A 16664-nucleotide genomic window follows, 5' to 3' on the forward strand; every position below is an offset into this window, starting at 1 on the left:
TAAGTACATTGAACACACACACACACATCACACAAATTTTTCTTGTTAAACTCTTTGAACAATGACATCTTCCATGCTATTATTCTTGTTCACGTTGGCACCATGCAAAACGCTGTTTATATAGTATACCCATAACAAAATTTGGAGAATAAACACACTCAACTGTGTGGTCATAAAACAAGAAAAAAACTATCAGTGGCGATCAGCAATATCATGAAATGTTTTCTAAAATAAAATCACTTACCTGTATGCCACATGCTCCTTTGTAGCACTACAAAAACTCATCCGTTTAAAAAAAAAAAATTACAGGCCTACTCCCATTGAGGAATAGTGAGGGAACAGAGAATTTTTTGCTATTTCTCTCTCTAAAATAGGAGGGAAATAGCTTAGGATGTGTGCTCTGCTTTATCGAATACTTATACAGACAACTCATGGAAAAGTCATTTTTTTTATAATAATATATTTTAATAACATTAACATGATATGTCTTCTTACCTGTTTTCTTTTGCATTTTTTCAAGGGTCTCTTTTCTCCAAGTTCTTTCACATTTCGTAATGCACGAGTACAGTCTGCAGTCCACTGGATCTGTCTTGTAATAATACAAAGTTGACCTGGCCACTCTCGTATCCATTTCATACGTTTTTTGGTAGCATCTTCACCTTCAGAACTCTTTTTCAATGCCACAAAGCACTGTTGTAAAAGAACACGCAATGTGTTTCTCATAGCAGTTTCAACATCCAAAAGCCAAGATTCTACAGGTCCATCCAAAACAACAGGTTCAATAAAATCAACATATTCTCCTTCATTTGAGGACATTCCTCTAGCAAAAAGTGTTTGTCCAATTTGTGTCTATTAACATAATAATAAAAAACCCATTATAAAATTTCAAATATAATGTGTTTAATCTGTAATAATAATAATAATAATAATAATAACTGAATTCTAGTTTAATTAATACAGTGTCATTTTTGCAACAAATAGCTCAATGTCACAAATTTCAAGCTGTGATTTCAAAATGACTAGTGGAGATTTCATTTTCAAAATGTAGCAATATTTATTAATATATATAATTTTACAAGGTGTAGTTAGTAATTTTGTGTTTGGTGGATAGAAGAAGGAGAGGTGATATGATTGAGACTTTTAAACTGTTGAGAGGTGGTTACAGAGTTGACACCGGGGAGTTATTTCACTTGGTTGAACAGCATGAAGAGGTCATCCCTGGAAATTATGAAAGGAAACTATGAGCAAGAGGGTGAGGAGTGGTTTCTTTGCATGGAGGATGGTTGAACCATGGAATGCATTGCCTGAAAGAGTGATGAGAGTGAGAACGGTCAATAAGTTTAAGGAGTGGTATGATAGACTTTGTGTTTCCTAAGAAGGGCCTCCCATGATGAGTCTTGATAGACTTTGTGTTTTCTAAGAAGGACCTCCTGCGATGAGTCTTTTGACTCCATGGAGGCCTGAATAATAATAATAATAATAATAATAACCATCCAACATAGTTGTTATTGTTTTCCTTCTTCTTATTATTATTATTATAGTATTTCAAATTACATTCACAAGGGATCTGGTAAACACCAGCTAAAGATAAAGGTGACAGTTTGTCTTTTGAAGATGCTAACAGATGAGAAGTTTTATTGTTAGGAAAATATGTGGTAATAAGATGATACTTCTTAAAACTTCTACCAATAGGTTCAAATATACCAGAAATATAAAGGATTAGAACCTCAACAGTCTGTTGAAGAATCCTTAGTTTTGGGAAAACAGGAGTTAATTATGTGCTAGATTTTATGAAGGTTGTAAACATTCAATTCCATTAAAGTGAGATAAAGTGAGATAGTGAGAAGTTCTTGTTGTAAGCTTGAGGGAGAGAAGCACACATGATGTGTTCTATGGTATTCGATAGCTTTCACCCATGGATCAGTAGTCTTCACCCATGCATTCAATTTGAAGAATCCTTAGTTTTGGGAAAACAGGAGTTAATTATCTTCTGGATTTGATGAAGGTTGTAAACATTCAATTCCATTAAAGTGAGATAGTGAGAAGTTTTTGTTGTAAGCTTGAGGGAGAGAAGCACACTATTCAATAGCTTTCATCCATGCATTCAATTTCAATCCATGCATCTTCACCCATGCATTCAATTTACGATAGAAAAAGAAAATGCTGGTAATTTACCATTCTTAGACATCCTTCTTACTTGCACAGTCTCCAGTACTTTGTCAACCAGTATTTATCGAAAGCCTACCTTTACAGGTAGACACATTCATCAAAACTCTGCTCATCACACCTATTAAAAATTGGTGTCATCAAGGCATTAACTAATAGAGAACATAATGTATTCTTCTCTCCCTCAAGCTTACAACAAGAATTTTTCACTATCAAAAGTTTAATTGAACTGAATGGTTACAACACTCATCAAATCAACTTATATTAACTACTATGTTCCAACACCTAAGGATGCTTCAACAGACTGCGGGGTTCCAATCCCTTATATTTTTTGGACATCCTTCTTATTTGCACAGCGTCTGGTACTTTGTCAATCAGTATTTATGGGAATTCGTTCCAGACATATTTTGGAGACTACAATCATGTTTGCAATAATTATTTTAATTTCTGACATTTCGACATTCATATTAAGGCCATCATATCTGGAGTACACACACACACACACACACACACACACATATATATATATATATATAGAGAGAGAGAGAGAGAGAGACAACCTATATTACATTTCAAACAGTATGCCAGAGAGACAATGATTTGATCAATCATTATTCTACTGGCATAACCTTTAGTGAAAAAAAAAAGGGGGGGGATCGGTTTGCCTGTTCTGGAGGACGAAAAACCCAAGTTTCCAGAAGAAAATATCTTTGCCATCACATGAGATTGGCTAATTCACCTTTAGTCAAAAGAGACCAGATAAAGGTTTCTCATGTCACCAACAGGAATTGAACAAAGGTCTTTCTGACCAAAGAGCTTCATCTATACTGACTGAGCTATGGAGGCTCATATTATAACATATATATAAACTTGAAATCAGTTTGAATTGCATTTAGGATTTTTAATATCATTAAGACAGTTGACAAGTGCTCATTTTACAAATAAAATTCTATCAAAGGAGTTGCAACCAATGCGACATGAACTTTCTGACAATGCACCTGTCCAATGAAAAGAGCTCCTGCATGTACAATACATATGCAAAACACTTCCTGGCATGAGTGTGGTAAACATAATATGCTGAAAAACTGACAGAGTTAAAGAACTAATTACTTAATGAAAGGCTTGTATTAGTTGAGTGGAAAGAGAGTAAGATAGTGGCGACTGCATAAACATCTACTTGCACTTTATCCCCAAGTGATAAATGTATAGGATAAGGACTCATGTACAGTGACATTTCTGGACTGCAGAAAGACAATATGGTATTTGTGAAACTGTGATCCAGGTTTTGTCACTGGGAATGATGGTCAACAGTGGCCTGAAGTTTAAGAGACCACTCAGCAATTTTGTGAAGACTGCACAGTGCATTGTCACTGTTACAGAGAACACAGACATCAAGATAAGAAGGTGGTTATGTTATTGTACAATACCTTAATCAAACCACACATCAAATCCCATTCCCATTCATGTGCTGTCTCCTACCTAGGAGGTTGACTACCATGATATGACTCATAGTTAACTATGGGCATAATGACATGTGGTGAGGACCCTATCTCTTCCACATATTATCATAAGTATTCATGACTGTAATCTGTGTGTGTTCATGGGGCGAGTTTGCCTGTTCTGAGGGACAAAAAATTCAAGTTCCCAGGTGAAAAAATCCTCTGCCTCTGTATGAGACCGGCTAACTCACCTTTAGTCGAAAGAGACCAGATAAAGGTTCCTCGTATCATAGACGGGAATCGAACCCCAAGTCTTCCAGACCAAAGGGCTGCGTCAATACCGACTGAGCTACGGAGGCTCCTACACATTGAATACTATGTGTTAATTTAGTCACCTAGTTTTTATTGCAACGAGGAAACTCTGAAGGTGGTTCAGAAATCAGTGAAAGGCAATATCAGGACTATGTAATACAGCGGTTCTCAACCCTAAGCCCACGGGAGCAAATACGCCCACAGAGTTATTTGCATGTGTCTGCTGTCAATTATTAAATAAGGAAAAATTAAACTGGAAAATATGTCTCCTCCTAGTAATATTATGACTTCAATAATATTTATTGAAATCATAAAAATGTTAACATTTATGTTATATTACAAACCTTTTGTAATTCCTCTGTCTTTGAATACGAGTGTTATCAGTGCCAATTTGCATATGTTTTATGTATTTAGCCTACTGACAACTGTGTGCTTGAGAGATGTGTCATCACTTCACCAATGTGGTCGGCAAGCTTTTACCATACATTGTTTTCTCATGTTTAAAAATACTGTCCCAAAGTGAGTAATCCAAATGAAAAACAATGAACCTATAAATTCAACAGCAATTGGGAAGAAGACTGTTGTTTTATTCAGAGTAAATAGAAAAATTTTTGCTTACTGTGTGATGATTTAATTTAGTTGTATAATAAATGTTATATGTGCATTTATCCTACTTTCATAGTTAAATTAATTTGTTAATCATTATCATTTGATATGATAAGCAAGTATAAATTTTCATAGAAAAAATATTTGTGCCAGCCACGCTCTTCCCAATCTCAAATGCACCCATGACCACAACCAGGTTGAGTACCCCTGATGTAATGGAACATTCAATATTGGAAGAGGCTGAAAAAATGTTAACTACAGAGTGTAATAGACAGGCAAGAAAGAAGCTATATCATAAAGGGAGAATTATTATTATTATCCCCACACCCAGTGGTATCAAAGACTCATTGATTGTGGGAGGTAAGAACAAGAGGAAATTATAGGAAAATGCATAACAGTGGAGATAACAAGGGAGTGAAGAGCAGATATACATTTTCCTGTAGTTGCCTCTTGTTCTTATGCCTATGATGAGGCTTTGATTCCATTAGGTCTGGGGATAATAATAATAATAATTCCTCCCTTTATGATATTACTTTTTTTGCCCATCCATAACACCAAAAACGAGGTTCTCAACCTGGTTTTGGTCGCGGAAGCATTTGAGATTGGGAAGAGAGTGGCTGGCACCAATATTTTTTTCTATGAAAATTTATACTTGCTTATCATATCAAATGATAACAATTAGCAAATTAATTAACTATGAAAGTAGGATAAATACACATGTAACATTTATTATATAATTAAATTAAACAATTGCACAATAAGCAAAAACATTTCTCTTTACTCTGGATAAAAGTCTTCCCAGTTGCTGTTGAATTTATAGGTTCATTTGTAGAAAGTATTTTTACCTTGGGTATAAATATGTTAAAGATACCAAGCAATTTTAAACCTGGTTTTACTCCATTTCCCAAGTAAGCAAACAGACTAAAAGTCAAGTTTGCGCCTGCAATTGATGCAAGTCTAACTGATCCCACAGGTAGTGCAGGACCAGGGCAACTCATGGCAAAGGTGGAACAAGCTCCGATCACTAATCTTAATATTTACCCTTAATGCCAAAACACATCTCCAAGAAGGGGATGTATGATGTTTTGTATTAAAGGCAAGGGGCCACAACCCAGACCGGTTTCGACCTTTATTGAGGTCTCGTCAGTGGGAGCTAGGCTAGAATTAGAAATACCAAGATTTAGTAATACAGAGCTTGTAAGTATTTCGCCAAAACAAGTTACCATAAGATGTTTTAACTTTATTAAATAAAAATCTCTGGAGGAGATATAAATGTAGAAAGTATTTTTACCTTGGGTATAAATATGTTAAAGATACCAAGCAATTTTAAACCTGGTTTTACTCCATTTCCCAAGTAAGCAAACAGACTAAAAGTCAAGTTTGCGCCTGCAATTGATGCAAGTCTAACTGATCCCACAGGTAGTGCAGGACCAGGGCAACTCGTGGCAAAGGTGGAACAAGCTCCGATCACTAATCTTAATATTTACCCTTAATGCCAAAACACATCTCCAAGAAGGGGATGTATGATGTTTTGTATTAAACGCAAGGAGCCACAACCCAGACCGGTTTCGACCTTTATTGAGGTCTCGTCAGTGGGAGCTAGGCTAGAATTAGAAATACCAAGATTTAGTAATACAGAGCTTGTAAGTATTTCGCCTAGCTCACACTGACGAGACCTCAATAAAGGTCGAAACCGGTCTGGGTTGTGGCCCCTTGCCTTTAATACAAAACATCATACATCCCCTTCTTGGAGATGTGTTTTGGCATTAAGGGTAAATATTAAGATTAGTGATCGGAGCTTGTTCCACCTTTGCCACGAGTTGCCCTGGTCCTGCACTACCTGTGGGATCAGTTAGACTTGCATCAATTGCAGGCGCAAACTTGACTTTTAGTCTGTTTGCTTACTTGGGAAATGGAGTAAAACCAGGTTTAAAATTGCTTGGTATCTTTAACATATTTGTACCCAAGGTAAAAATACTTTCTACATTTATATCTCCTCCAGAGATTTTTATTTAATAAGGTTAAAACACCTTATGGTAACTTGTTTTGGCGAAATACTTACAAGCTCTGTATTACTAAATCTTGGTATTTCTAATTCTAGTCTAGCTCCCACTGACGAGGCCTCAATAAAGGTCGAAACCGGTCTGGGTTGTGGCCCCTTGCCTTTAATACAAAACATCATACATCCCCTTCTTGGAGATGTGTTTTGGCATTAAGGGTAAATATTAAGATTAGTGATCGGAGCTTGTTCCACCTTTGCCACGAGTTGCCCTGGTCCTGCACTACCTGTGGGATCAGTTAGACTTGCATCAATTGCAGGTGCAAACTTGACTTTTAGTCTGTTTGCTTACTTGGGAAATGGAGTAAAACAGGTTTAAAATTGCTTGGTATCTTTAACTTATAGGTTCATTGTTTTTTATTTGGATTACCCATTTTGGGGCAAAATTTATTTGGATTACCCATTTTGGGGCAAAATTTTTAAACATGAGAAAACAATGTATGATCAAAGCATGCTAACAACACTGGAAGTGTTGACACATTCCTCAAGTGCATGGTTTCCAATAGACTAAATGCATAAAACATACACACAAAATTGGCACTGATAACACTTGCACTCAAAGGAATTACAAAATGTTCATAATATAACATAAATTTTAACATTTTTTATGATTTCAATAAATATTATTACTAGAAGAAGATATATTTTTCAGTTTTAATTTTATTTTTCCTTATTTAATAATTGACAGTGGGTATATGCAAATACACCTACAGGCACAGAGTTGAGAACCACTGCATTACACTCTGTAGTTAACATTTTTTCAGTCTCTATGATTCTTCAAAACAGAATATATTGCTGGAATGTATACGTGCTAAAAGTTTTATCCAAACTAAACTAATCTAAACTAAGATCCAAAGAAAATCCTAGGGAATTTTTTAGCTATGTGGCCAGTAGGAGGAGAAATGACTGTGGAAGAATGATATTGTGGGATAAAAATGGGAATAGAGTGACTGATGCAGGGGACACAGTGGAATTGTTCAATGACCACTTTATTGGAGTATTTCATCTTGGAGGAGTCAGTTTTAATGCTAGAGGGATAGGGCAGGTTCAAGGTTTAGAGGTGCAGGAGGAGAGTGTGTTTCAGATACTGAGAACTCTGGATGTCAATAAAGCTGTGGGACTGGATGGTATTTCACCACGCGTTTTGAGAGAATGAGCTAGGGAACTGACAGTGCCTTTAACCTGGCTTTTCAATGAAAGTCTATCTTCGGCAAGGGTGCCCAGGGAGTGGAAGGAGGGAAAGATAGTGCCATTGCATAAGGGTGGTAACAGACTGGAAGTGTCTAATTATAGACCAGTCTGTGTGTCATCAGTAGTTGTTAAGATCTTGGAGAAAGCAGTGAGGGACCGTATACAGCACTGGGCAGATGAGGGTAATGTTATCTGTGAGAGTCAACATAGATTTGTGAAAGTGCGCTCTTGTTTTAGCAATATGCTAGCCTTTTATAATAAAGTTACAAGAACATTAGATGGGGGAAAGGCATATACTGCAATTTTCTTAGACTTAGCAAAGGCATTTGACAGGGAGCCACATGATAAGCTGATATTTAAGTTGCAACACATGGATCTGAATGTCAGATTGGTCAACTGGATTCAGGATTGGCTGTCTGATAGGTATCAGAGAGTTGTGTATGGTGGAGCAGTTTCAAGGAGGTAGAGGGTTACAAGTGGGGGTCCAATAGGGCTCAGTATTAAGACCTATATTGTTTAACCATTATATCAATGATATTGCCAGTGGATTGCAAGTGGATATTCAGTTGTTTGCAGATGATGCGAAGCTGGGAAGGATTATTAGTAACAGGGCAGATGTGGTAGCCCTGCAAGAGGATTTGAATAAGCTAGATAGATGGGCAAATGAATGGCGATTGTCAGTTTAATGCAGCAAAATGCAAGGTCTTGAGGTTTTGGGAAACATCGATGGGACACTGCATACTCTATGGGAGGAGTTATACTGGTTATACTGGAGGAAGAAGGGGGGGGGGAGACAAGAGATCTGGGGTTGATGATTGATAGAAACCTGAAATTTAGGGGCCATATTGCAAAGGTGGTGTAGGTAACACAGATGATTGCTGCAATTATGAGAAGGACACTGACCTACAGAGATAAGAGGGTTATCATTCCGTTGTATAAGTCTCTGATCAGACCACACTTGGATAATTGTTCTCAGATTTGGTCCCCAGGATTTGAAGGGGATAAATTAACTGTGGAAAATATACAAAGACGGATGACAAAGATGGTCTCAGGACGGTACAAGGATAGTTATGAGAATCGGCTGAGGGAATGTGGACTGCAGAGTTTCACAGATAGAAGAAGGAGAGGTGATATGATTGAGACTTTTAAACTGTTGAGAGGTGGTTACAGGGTTGACACTGGGGAGTTCTTTCACTTGGTTGAACAGCAGGAAGGAGTGATGACAAGAGGCCATCCCTGGAAGTTACAAAAGGAAACTGTGAGCAAGAGGGTGAGGAGTGGTTTCTTTGAATGGAGGGTGGTTGAGCCATGGAATGCATTGCCTGATAGAGTGGTGAGGGCGAGAACGGTCAATGAGTTTAAGGAGTGGTATGATAGACTTTGTGTTTCTTAGGGGGAACCTCCCCTCGATGAGTCTTGACAGACTTTATGTTCTTAGGAAGGATCTCCCACGTAGAGTCTTTTGACTCCATGGAGGCCTGAATTATAATAATAATAATAATAATAATAATGAAAATAATAATAATGAAAATAATAATAAACTGGGCTCCATCTAATTAAGGAATAGATATGTATTTTCTTTTTTTTTCTTCTTAAACATTCTAATTATCTTAAGAAATAAAATATATTTAAAAAAAATAGTAATAAGCTTTTGAACTGAAACAAAATTTAAATTTGCATATCTACCTTGCCTATTTTAAGTTTCTTAATATTATCAAAACACTTCTTTAGATGAGGTTGAATAGCATGAGGATTATTCATTTGTCCAAGAATAGAGAGTAAATCATCATTCGATAAAAAATAAAACCGAGGAAAGAGCTGTCTCTTTGTTTCTAAATATACATCTAAAGATTGCTGAACACCTTCTAGCTTAGCACGTAAAGAAAGAAGTGTTTCCAAAAGACCTGGAAAACATAATTAACAAAAAAGGCATAAATAATAATGATATATTATTGAATGTTTATGTTTGTTCATTTTTCTATAAGAATCTCACTAATGAAAGGTTTTAAGTTTGTAGCAAATTAGTTTAGTGATTGAGTGGATTATAGGTTAGATAATCTAGGTACCTGATCCAGATTAAACATAGCCACTTCAGACTGCAATAAGCATTGTAGTGGCCTCACACCAAATTGTAAAACTGCCTAGTGGTTTTCATTGCCAAAACACTTAAGACACAAAAATCTAACTTGCAATGGACTTCAAACTGACAGTAGATTGGAAACTGGAGAAGCTATCCATCTGCCAACTAGAACAATTATTACAGGTGCAGATTCCATGCCAAAAATAATCATTAATAAACAAAATTTAGCAATTTTCACTCATACTCACTTGTTTTTCCTCCCAGTCCTGTTGATTCTGATAATCATTATTATCATTCTGCAAATCCATTCAAGTGAAGATCATCATTCATATATGCCCTTGAGTCCACACCATCTACTGTGGTCTACACAACCTATGCATTGATTCATTTCAATTATGGTTCTTCTTTTCAGTTCACTCCTATCATATCATGGCATTTAAAAGACAGAACAGTAGCCCAAGTCACAACAGAAGGATTAACAGTGCAGATGTAGAATTATGAGTTGTAAGCATGATAAGTTCAGTAAAAGGTATACAACAAAAACTAACCAATCCATTTAGATGGGATTTTATATTGTTGGAAGTTTTTCCACTGGGGTATACTGTCCTGAAAATAGTTCAGATGCAATTACACTTGGATAAAGGATTAAACCAAGTATATAATTTCTTGGTATCTTTAATTTGTAACAGTCATATCCCGAAGTTATGCAGTAGGTGGGACCAACAAAAAGCGCATAAGTCAAATTCGCATAACTCGGGGTATAATTTTGCATGTAATTTATATATACGAACATACAATTGGGACAAAGGTTTACAAAAACACCTATTTTTTTTTAGATATAATCATAATTGTAGTTTTTTTGTACATAAAAAAAAAGAAAGTTATTTTGATGTCGATGGTTTCATAAAATCTAATAGATTCGTCTGATGGCATAATGTCTTTTTCTTGTCACACAAAATTTTTTCATAGCATTTCATAAACCTTTCTTTTATGATTGTTCTTAGTGTGGATTCCTGTAGATCAAACTTCTTTGCTAGCTCACAAATTTTCATTCCGCCTTCAAAATCCTTAATGATGTTGAGTTTTGCTTCCAAAGTCGATGTTTTTCTTTTCTTGCTAGCTGTAGAAGAATCGTACTTGCTTCTTTTGGATGACATTATTATTTTTTATGTGATAAAATTTTTATCAAGAACATACCATTAAACAATTGCAAGATTTGTAGACTATAAAAATCGTGTATGAATGGAGACCATGCAAAACACGTCAGTGCTTGTTCACAGCATGTGCGACACTGGCGAATGCAGCCATCACCGGAAAGATACGACTAGTGGTGAGGCGTGAAGTGGGATGGGAATACGTACATATAAGAAACTGCATAACTCCAGATTTGCGTAAGTTGGGGTAGCGTAAGTCGGGGTATGACTGTATAACCAAGCTGAATAACTTCCAACAACTTTCTCTAATCCAGAGTATTTTAATAATTAAGGTGTGACACCTTTTGGCTAATTGTATATGAAAACATGACTTCCGCATTACTTCAAACTTAGTATCATCTCTTGATCTGGCTTCCACTGATGAGACCTCAAAGGGACTAAATCCAAAAGAAAAAGAAGTAATAAAAAATGTAATGATGGAGAAGGCTGTGGATCAAATGAAAACGCTTTAGACTCAGAAGAGTTTATGGATTATGAAGAACCAACTCATGCTATATAAAGAGAAAGCAAGAGATACAATTAAAGAAAATATAATAAAGTTTACTGATTCAAAGTTTTCTCAGTACAGTTATCACTTACATGAAAAAATAAATAAAATAACCAGCTTCCAAATCAAGAGCGATAGGCATGAAATTGAAATAATGGAAAGCAACTGTAAAAAATTGGAAAACATTTAAAAGAAGCAGGTTACACAATTGCTCCTTCACAGATTAAAGACCTCATCGGGTTCATCCAAAATTTAGAAGTTAAAGACTTACCAGTGACACTTCATTAATCATAGCATCTCCTTTCTGTATTGCCTCATTAAATATAAGAGAATTCCATAGGCAAATTAAACAAGCAACTGTATGGAAACTTATTCTATGCCATAATATCAGGTTTTTGTTTCTCCAAGAAACATACTTCTGCAGATATAATGATATAAAAAGTTTAAAAGATAGAGATATCCACTTCTTATTTATTGGAGCTTTGGAAGATTTAACAGGGCTGGAGTAGGAGTTCTTATTCTTTCCCCCTCCTCCTTGGGTCATTCTGTAATATCCAAAGGGGTATAGAAGGAAGAATCTTGACAACTGACTGGAAATACTGTGGATGTGTAATGAGGTTTATAAATGTTTATGCTCCATCCGATAGAAGAGTTACATGAAAATTCTTTCAGAAATTGGAGATATATTTATATGATACCCACTACATTATAGCAGCTGGAGACTGGAACTGTATTGAACCCCCCCCCCTCATTAGACAAAATAGGAGGCAACCCCAGGAGTGGAAAAGTGGGATATGTGCAGTTAAAAACATGTGTCAGCAATGCTCAACTAGTAGACATATGAAGGTTTTGCACTCCTAATCTCTAGGCATTCACGTACATGAATCAAGGTATTGATCGAATTTATCTCTTTTCTTCCCTTATAAATAGGATAATTCAGATAAAACATCTTGACATCAACATGTCAGATCATAATCCAGTTCTACTTAAGTTCTACTCCATGGAAAAAGTAGAGATCTCTTCTGGACCATGGAGACTTCCATAAAATTTTCTGTTAATCTTTTCGACTAAATTCCAGACCCTCTGTTCAAATTGGAATAATGTTACCTGGAATTGGGATATGCGATTAAATTAAAAGTAGCAAGTAGATAAAATTTAAAGCAGAATATGATGGAATGGGGAAAGGAACAGGCTTTCCTCAAAAGGAAAAAGTTGAAAGACCTGTATAAAGAGAGAAGCTGGTTCGTAACAAACCAACGCAATGGTATAGAATGCAGCAACATCATTAGAAACATTAACATAGAGATAACACTGGAAAGGCAGTAATAAGTAGAAGAAAGAAATTTTAAGATAAGAATACAGCAGCACTTAGCAGATAGCCTTTCAGCTGCATTCTTCAACAGACAATTCACAAAATTTTGCAAAAAAAGGACTATCACTAAAATCTGCATTAATGGAGAAGATATGTCCACCACTCAAGACATCCTTGCCTCCTTTCAAAAACACTACAAAAAATCTGTTTGAAGACAATAGTACTGTTGGAAATTATAACTCTTGGAACATTAATGGCTTTCCTGTTCATATCCAAGATGGGCTTGGCTTTATAGGTTGTGGTAACTTCAGCCAAGATGGGCTTGGCTGACGTTACCACAACCTATAAAGAATGCCAGACAAGAAAATCACCAGGACCTGATGGTTTAGGGATAGAACTTTACTGCAAGGCCTGGGATTTTATTCTTCCCATTCTAGTTACACTATTTAATTCCTTTCTCTCATCAGGACAAATACCAAGTGAATTTGTAGCAAGCCATACTGTCCTCATTCCTAAACCTAATAGAGATCACATCTTAATCAGCAGCTAGAGACCTATTTCTCTATCTAATACTGACCACAAGATATTTTTCCACATTATCAATAACAGGCTCAAAGTAGGAATGAGATACATAATTAAAAGCACACGGGTGTGTGGAGTACCAGGTCGAGCAGTAGAATTTAATCTATTTCTGCTACATGATCTAAGCTGCTTAGTTAACATGAAAAAAAGCAGTCGATAGCACTGCCATTGATTGCTTTTGATAATGTCCAGCATCCCTTTCTCTTCTACATCTTCCAGCAAATTGATGTAGGTAAAAAACTGCTATTCGTTATCAAACGAGCCTATGCCAATTCAACCAGCCACCTCCTAGTTAATGGGTTCCTGTCAGACCCGGAAAAAGGAGTCAACGAGGCAAACTCGAAAAGGAGTCAAGCAAGGTTGCCCTCTCAGTCCACTGCTCTTTACATTAGTTCTTGAACCTTTCTTACAGGAAATCAACAATACACATGCTGTGCAAGGAATAACAGTGCCTTCAACTATAAAGGAAAATAAGGTATTAGCATATGCCGATGATGTAGTCAGAACTTTGAAGGATAATGATTCCATGTATATTTTTTGGTATTTTGGAAAAATTCAGCAAAAAGCAGTGGATTAATTATTAATGCAGACAAGACAAAATTAAAAATTTATGGAAAGTGGGATCTTGGAGGCATTCCTTTTGGACTAACCACTAAGAGAGAGAATTCCAAGTATAATTGAGAACCCCTCATTATACTTGGAATTCCCTTCTCCACTTACCCAATATTACCAGTCCAAGAACTTATATACAAGAACGTTGAAATGTTAGAAGACTGGAAAATAGGGAGACTCCCCTTTTCTTCTAAAGCTATAGTACTCAAAACCATAATCTTTCCTGCTCAGTTGTACATAATAAATATTACAGACATCACAGAAGCTGAAGAAAAGCAATTATATAGTAAACCTATGGAATATTTTTGGTCCAGCAGATACCAAGAAGGTATTGGCTGGATCTTCATGACAGGAATTTCTTCAACTATCAAAGAAGCATGTATGATTCGGACTTCTAGTCTTAAATTCTGCTATTTAAGCAATACAGCTTCTAAAATACATAAAATATTGCAGACTGATTGCATGTGCAGACCTTCTCTGGTACTACTTGGGGGTTTCATCTTCCCCTGTTTGGAGTTAATGATTATACAGGTCCAAAAGCTGAGGTCGTTCCTGAATACTACAACACTCTGTGTTTAACTCTAAGTTAAACACTCTGGAATTGACATTCTGTCCATTAAAAAAAAGTAAAAATTGGTAAAAGAAATCTTTAATTTCTTTAACCACGTAGTTCCACAGTTAGGAACAGACAACAATATTTTGTTTCATAACTTGATGAAGTTACAAGGATACCCTGACAGGAGGGATCTTGCTTGGAGAATTGCATATGGCAACCTTCCAGTCAATTCCATCAAATGGAGGTACTTTAACATCGGAGATCCAATCTCTGACATTTGTTATCGATTGGAAACAGCAGAACATGAATTCTACATCTGCCCTCTTGCCCTGCATATTTAGAACAGATTATGTAATGTGTTGGGCATTTCATTACTTACAACAGAACAGGTTATTTTTTTACAACACCCACCAATGGGAAGAGAATTTTGATTTTTATAATTAATGAATTAAAATACCATTTATAGAAGGTTAGAAAGAAACATCATCATCATCATCATCATCATCATCTTCCTTTTACCCTCTTTTACCTTGCGGTGTCGAGGGTTAGTTAATCGTCGGACCTCAAACCGTTCACAGGATAAGGTGGTCAGCCTTATGCCCCGGTGTATCCTATGGCCTGTAGTGTTGAATTCTCAAGGCCAGTTTGCCTGCTTGCGGGATGATAAACCCCAGATAAACTGGGGAAAACCCTACTGTCTACGTCCAAGACCGGCTAACTTGGCTATGGCTGAGGAAGATCCTTAAGCTCCTCACGTCGTCGGCGGGAATCGAACCAAGGACACTCCTTCCCCAGGCATATGGTTGCGAAGCGCACAGCCACTAGGCTAACGGCGCGGACGGTATCCAAGAATGCACATCGGATTACTTGGTTATTGAAGAACACACTAACATCCAGAGATAAAGATGTTATTATTTCCCTTTATAAGGTGTTGATACTTCCACATTTGGATTACTGTGCTCAAGTCTGGTCTTTCATGATACTTCCACATTTGGATTACTGTGCTCAAGTCTGGTCACCTGGATTCCTTGGAAATGAGGAAGTTGTGGAGAGGGTTCAGAGGAGAGTGACTAAGTTGACTAAAACCAGCAATATGACATCCAAATGCTTTATAATTAATATTGTACTCTGAAAATGTTATTTTTCAGTCAGATGATTTTTGTATTTAGAAAAAAGTATTCTAGGAGATATTAAATTTATCACTAGATGGTGTAGACCACCCACATTATACAATATTCACCAGGGTGAGATAAAATTCTGTCTATTCTTGCTATGAGAGGTTTTTTAAATAGTTCTATTCCCTTAATTCAATGTGGTCTTATAGTGAATTGCAGGGTTGACCGGAAAGCAATCCCAGGCAGAGAAAGCCAGCTCAAGGCAGTTAACCCAGATGGGGCAAACCACCTGGGAATTAGTCATTTTTTGTGCTTTAATTTCAATTGGTCTTTTGGTTGTTCATCTACATGAGATTTGTGAAAAAGGAAAACTGATAGCATTTGGCTATATGACGATATAGAAGAGCTGAGGCCTTTTCTCTCCCTCTCTCATGCCATCTATCTGTCTTTCTCCTAATACTATCGGGCTCTCTTGCACCCCTATTCTAACTACTCTAGGCCTATGATGTGAAAACCCTTTACTTTTTCGCCTCAATAAAGGTCGAAACTGGTCTGGGTAGTAATGCACAATGCATAGCATTATACATATCTGCAATGTGATGTGCTTTGCATTATGGGATACTACGGCAAGTGGAGTGAAGTCATTAGTTTCCTCATACAAGTTGCTCCAGTCCTGAAAATAGTTCAGGGTCAAACTTGTTTGCTTACACTTGGATAAAGGATTAAATCAAGTATATAATTTCTTGGGATTTTATATTAGGGCAATTGTAGCAGGTTTTACAGATTTCCTTGTAGAAATATTCCGCAAGAAAATGGCTCTTATGTATGATTTCGGTCTTCTTCCAAAAAAAGTCCTGTTTTTGGAGTAGATGGCAAATTCTGCAAATCTAAATTGTTCCAACTCATGGAAATATAGTTTTGATGTTCCTCACA

The 16664-nt window shown here is 36.5% G+C and overlaps 1 protein-coding gene across 1 annotated transcript in view; it reads right to left on the reverse strand.

Moving 5' to 3' along the window:
• Window positions 1-16664, reverse strand: part of kl-2 (dynein heavy chain 2, axonemal kl-2) — a 1497432-nt gene that overhangs the window by 1407571 nt on the left and 73197 nt on the right. The window contains exons 5-6 of the mRNA XM_090414156.1: window positions 9460-9677; window positions 496-849 (exon numbers count right to left, since the gene is read on the reverse strand). Coding sequence (XP_090270282.1) covers window positions 496-849; window positions 9460-9677 — 572 coding nt within the window. The remainder of the gene's footprint in view (window positions 1-495; window positions 850-9459; window positions 9678-16664) is intronic.

Source organism: Typopeltis vanoorti, chromosome 24 (genome assembly GCF_054136105.1).
Source record: "Typopeltis vanoorti isolate ZY-2024b chromosome 24, IOZ_Tvanoo_1.0, whole genome shotgun sequence".
In the NCBI taxonomy this organism is placed as follows: Eukaryota; Metazoa; Arthropoda; class Arachnida; order Uropygi; family Thelyphonidae; genus Typopeltis; species Typopeltis vanoorti.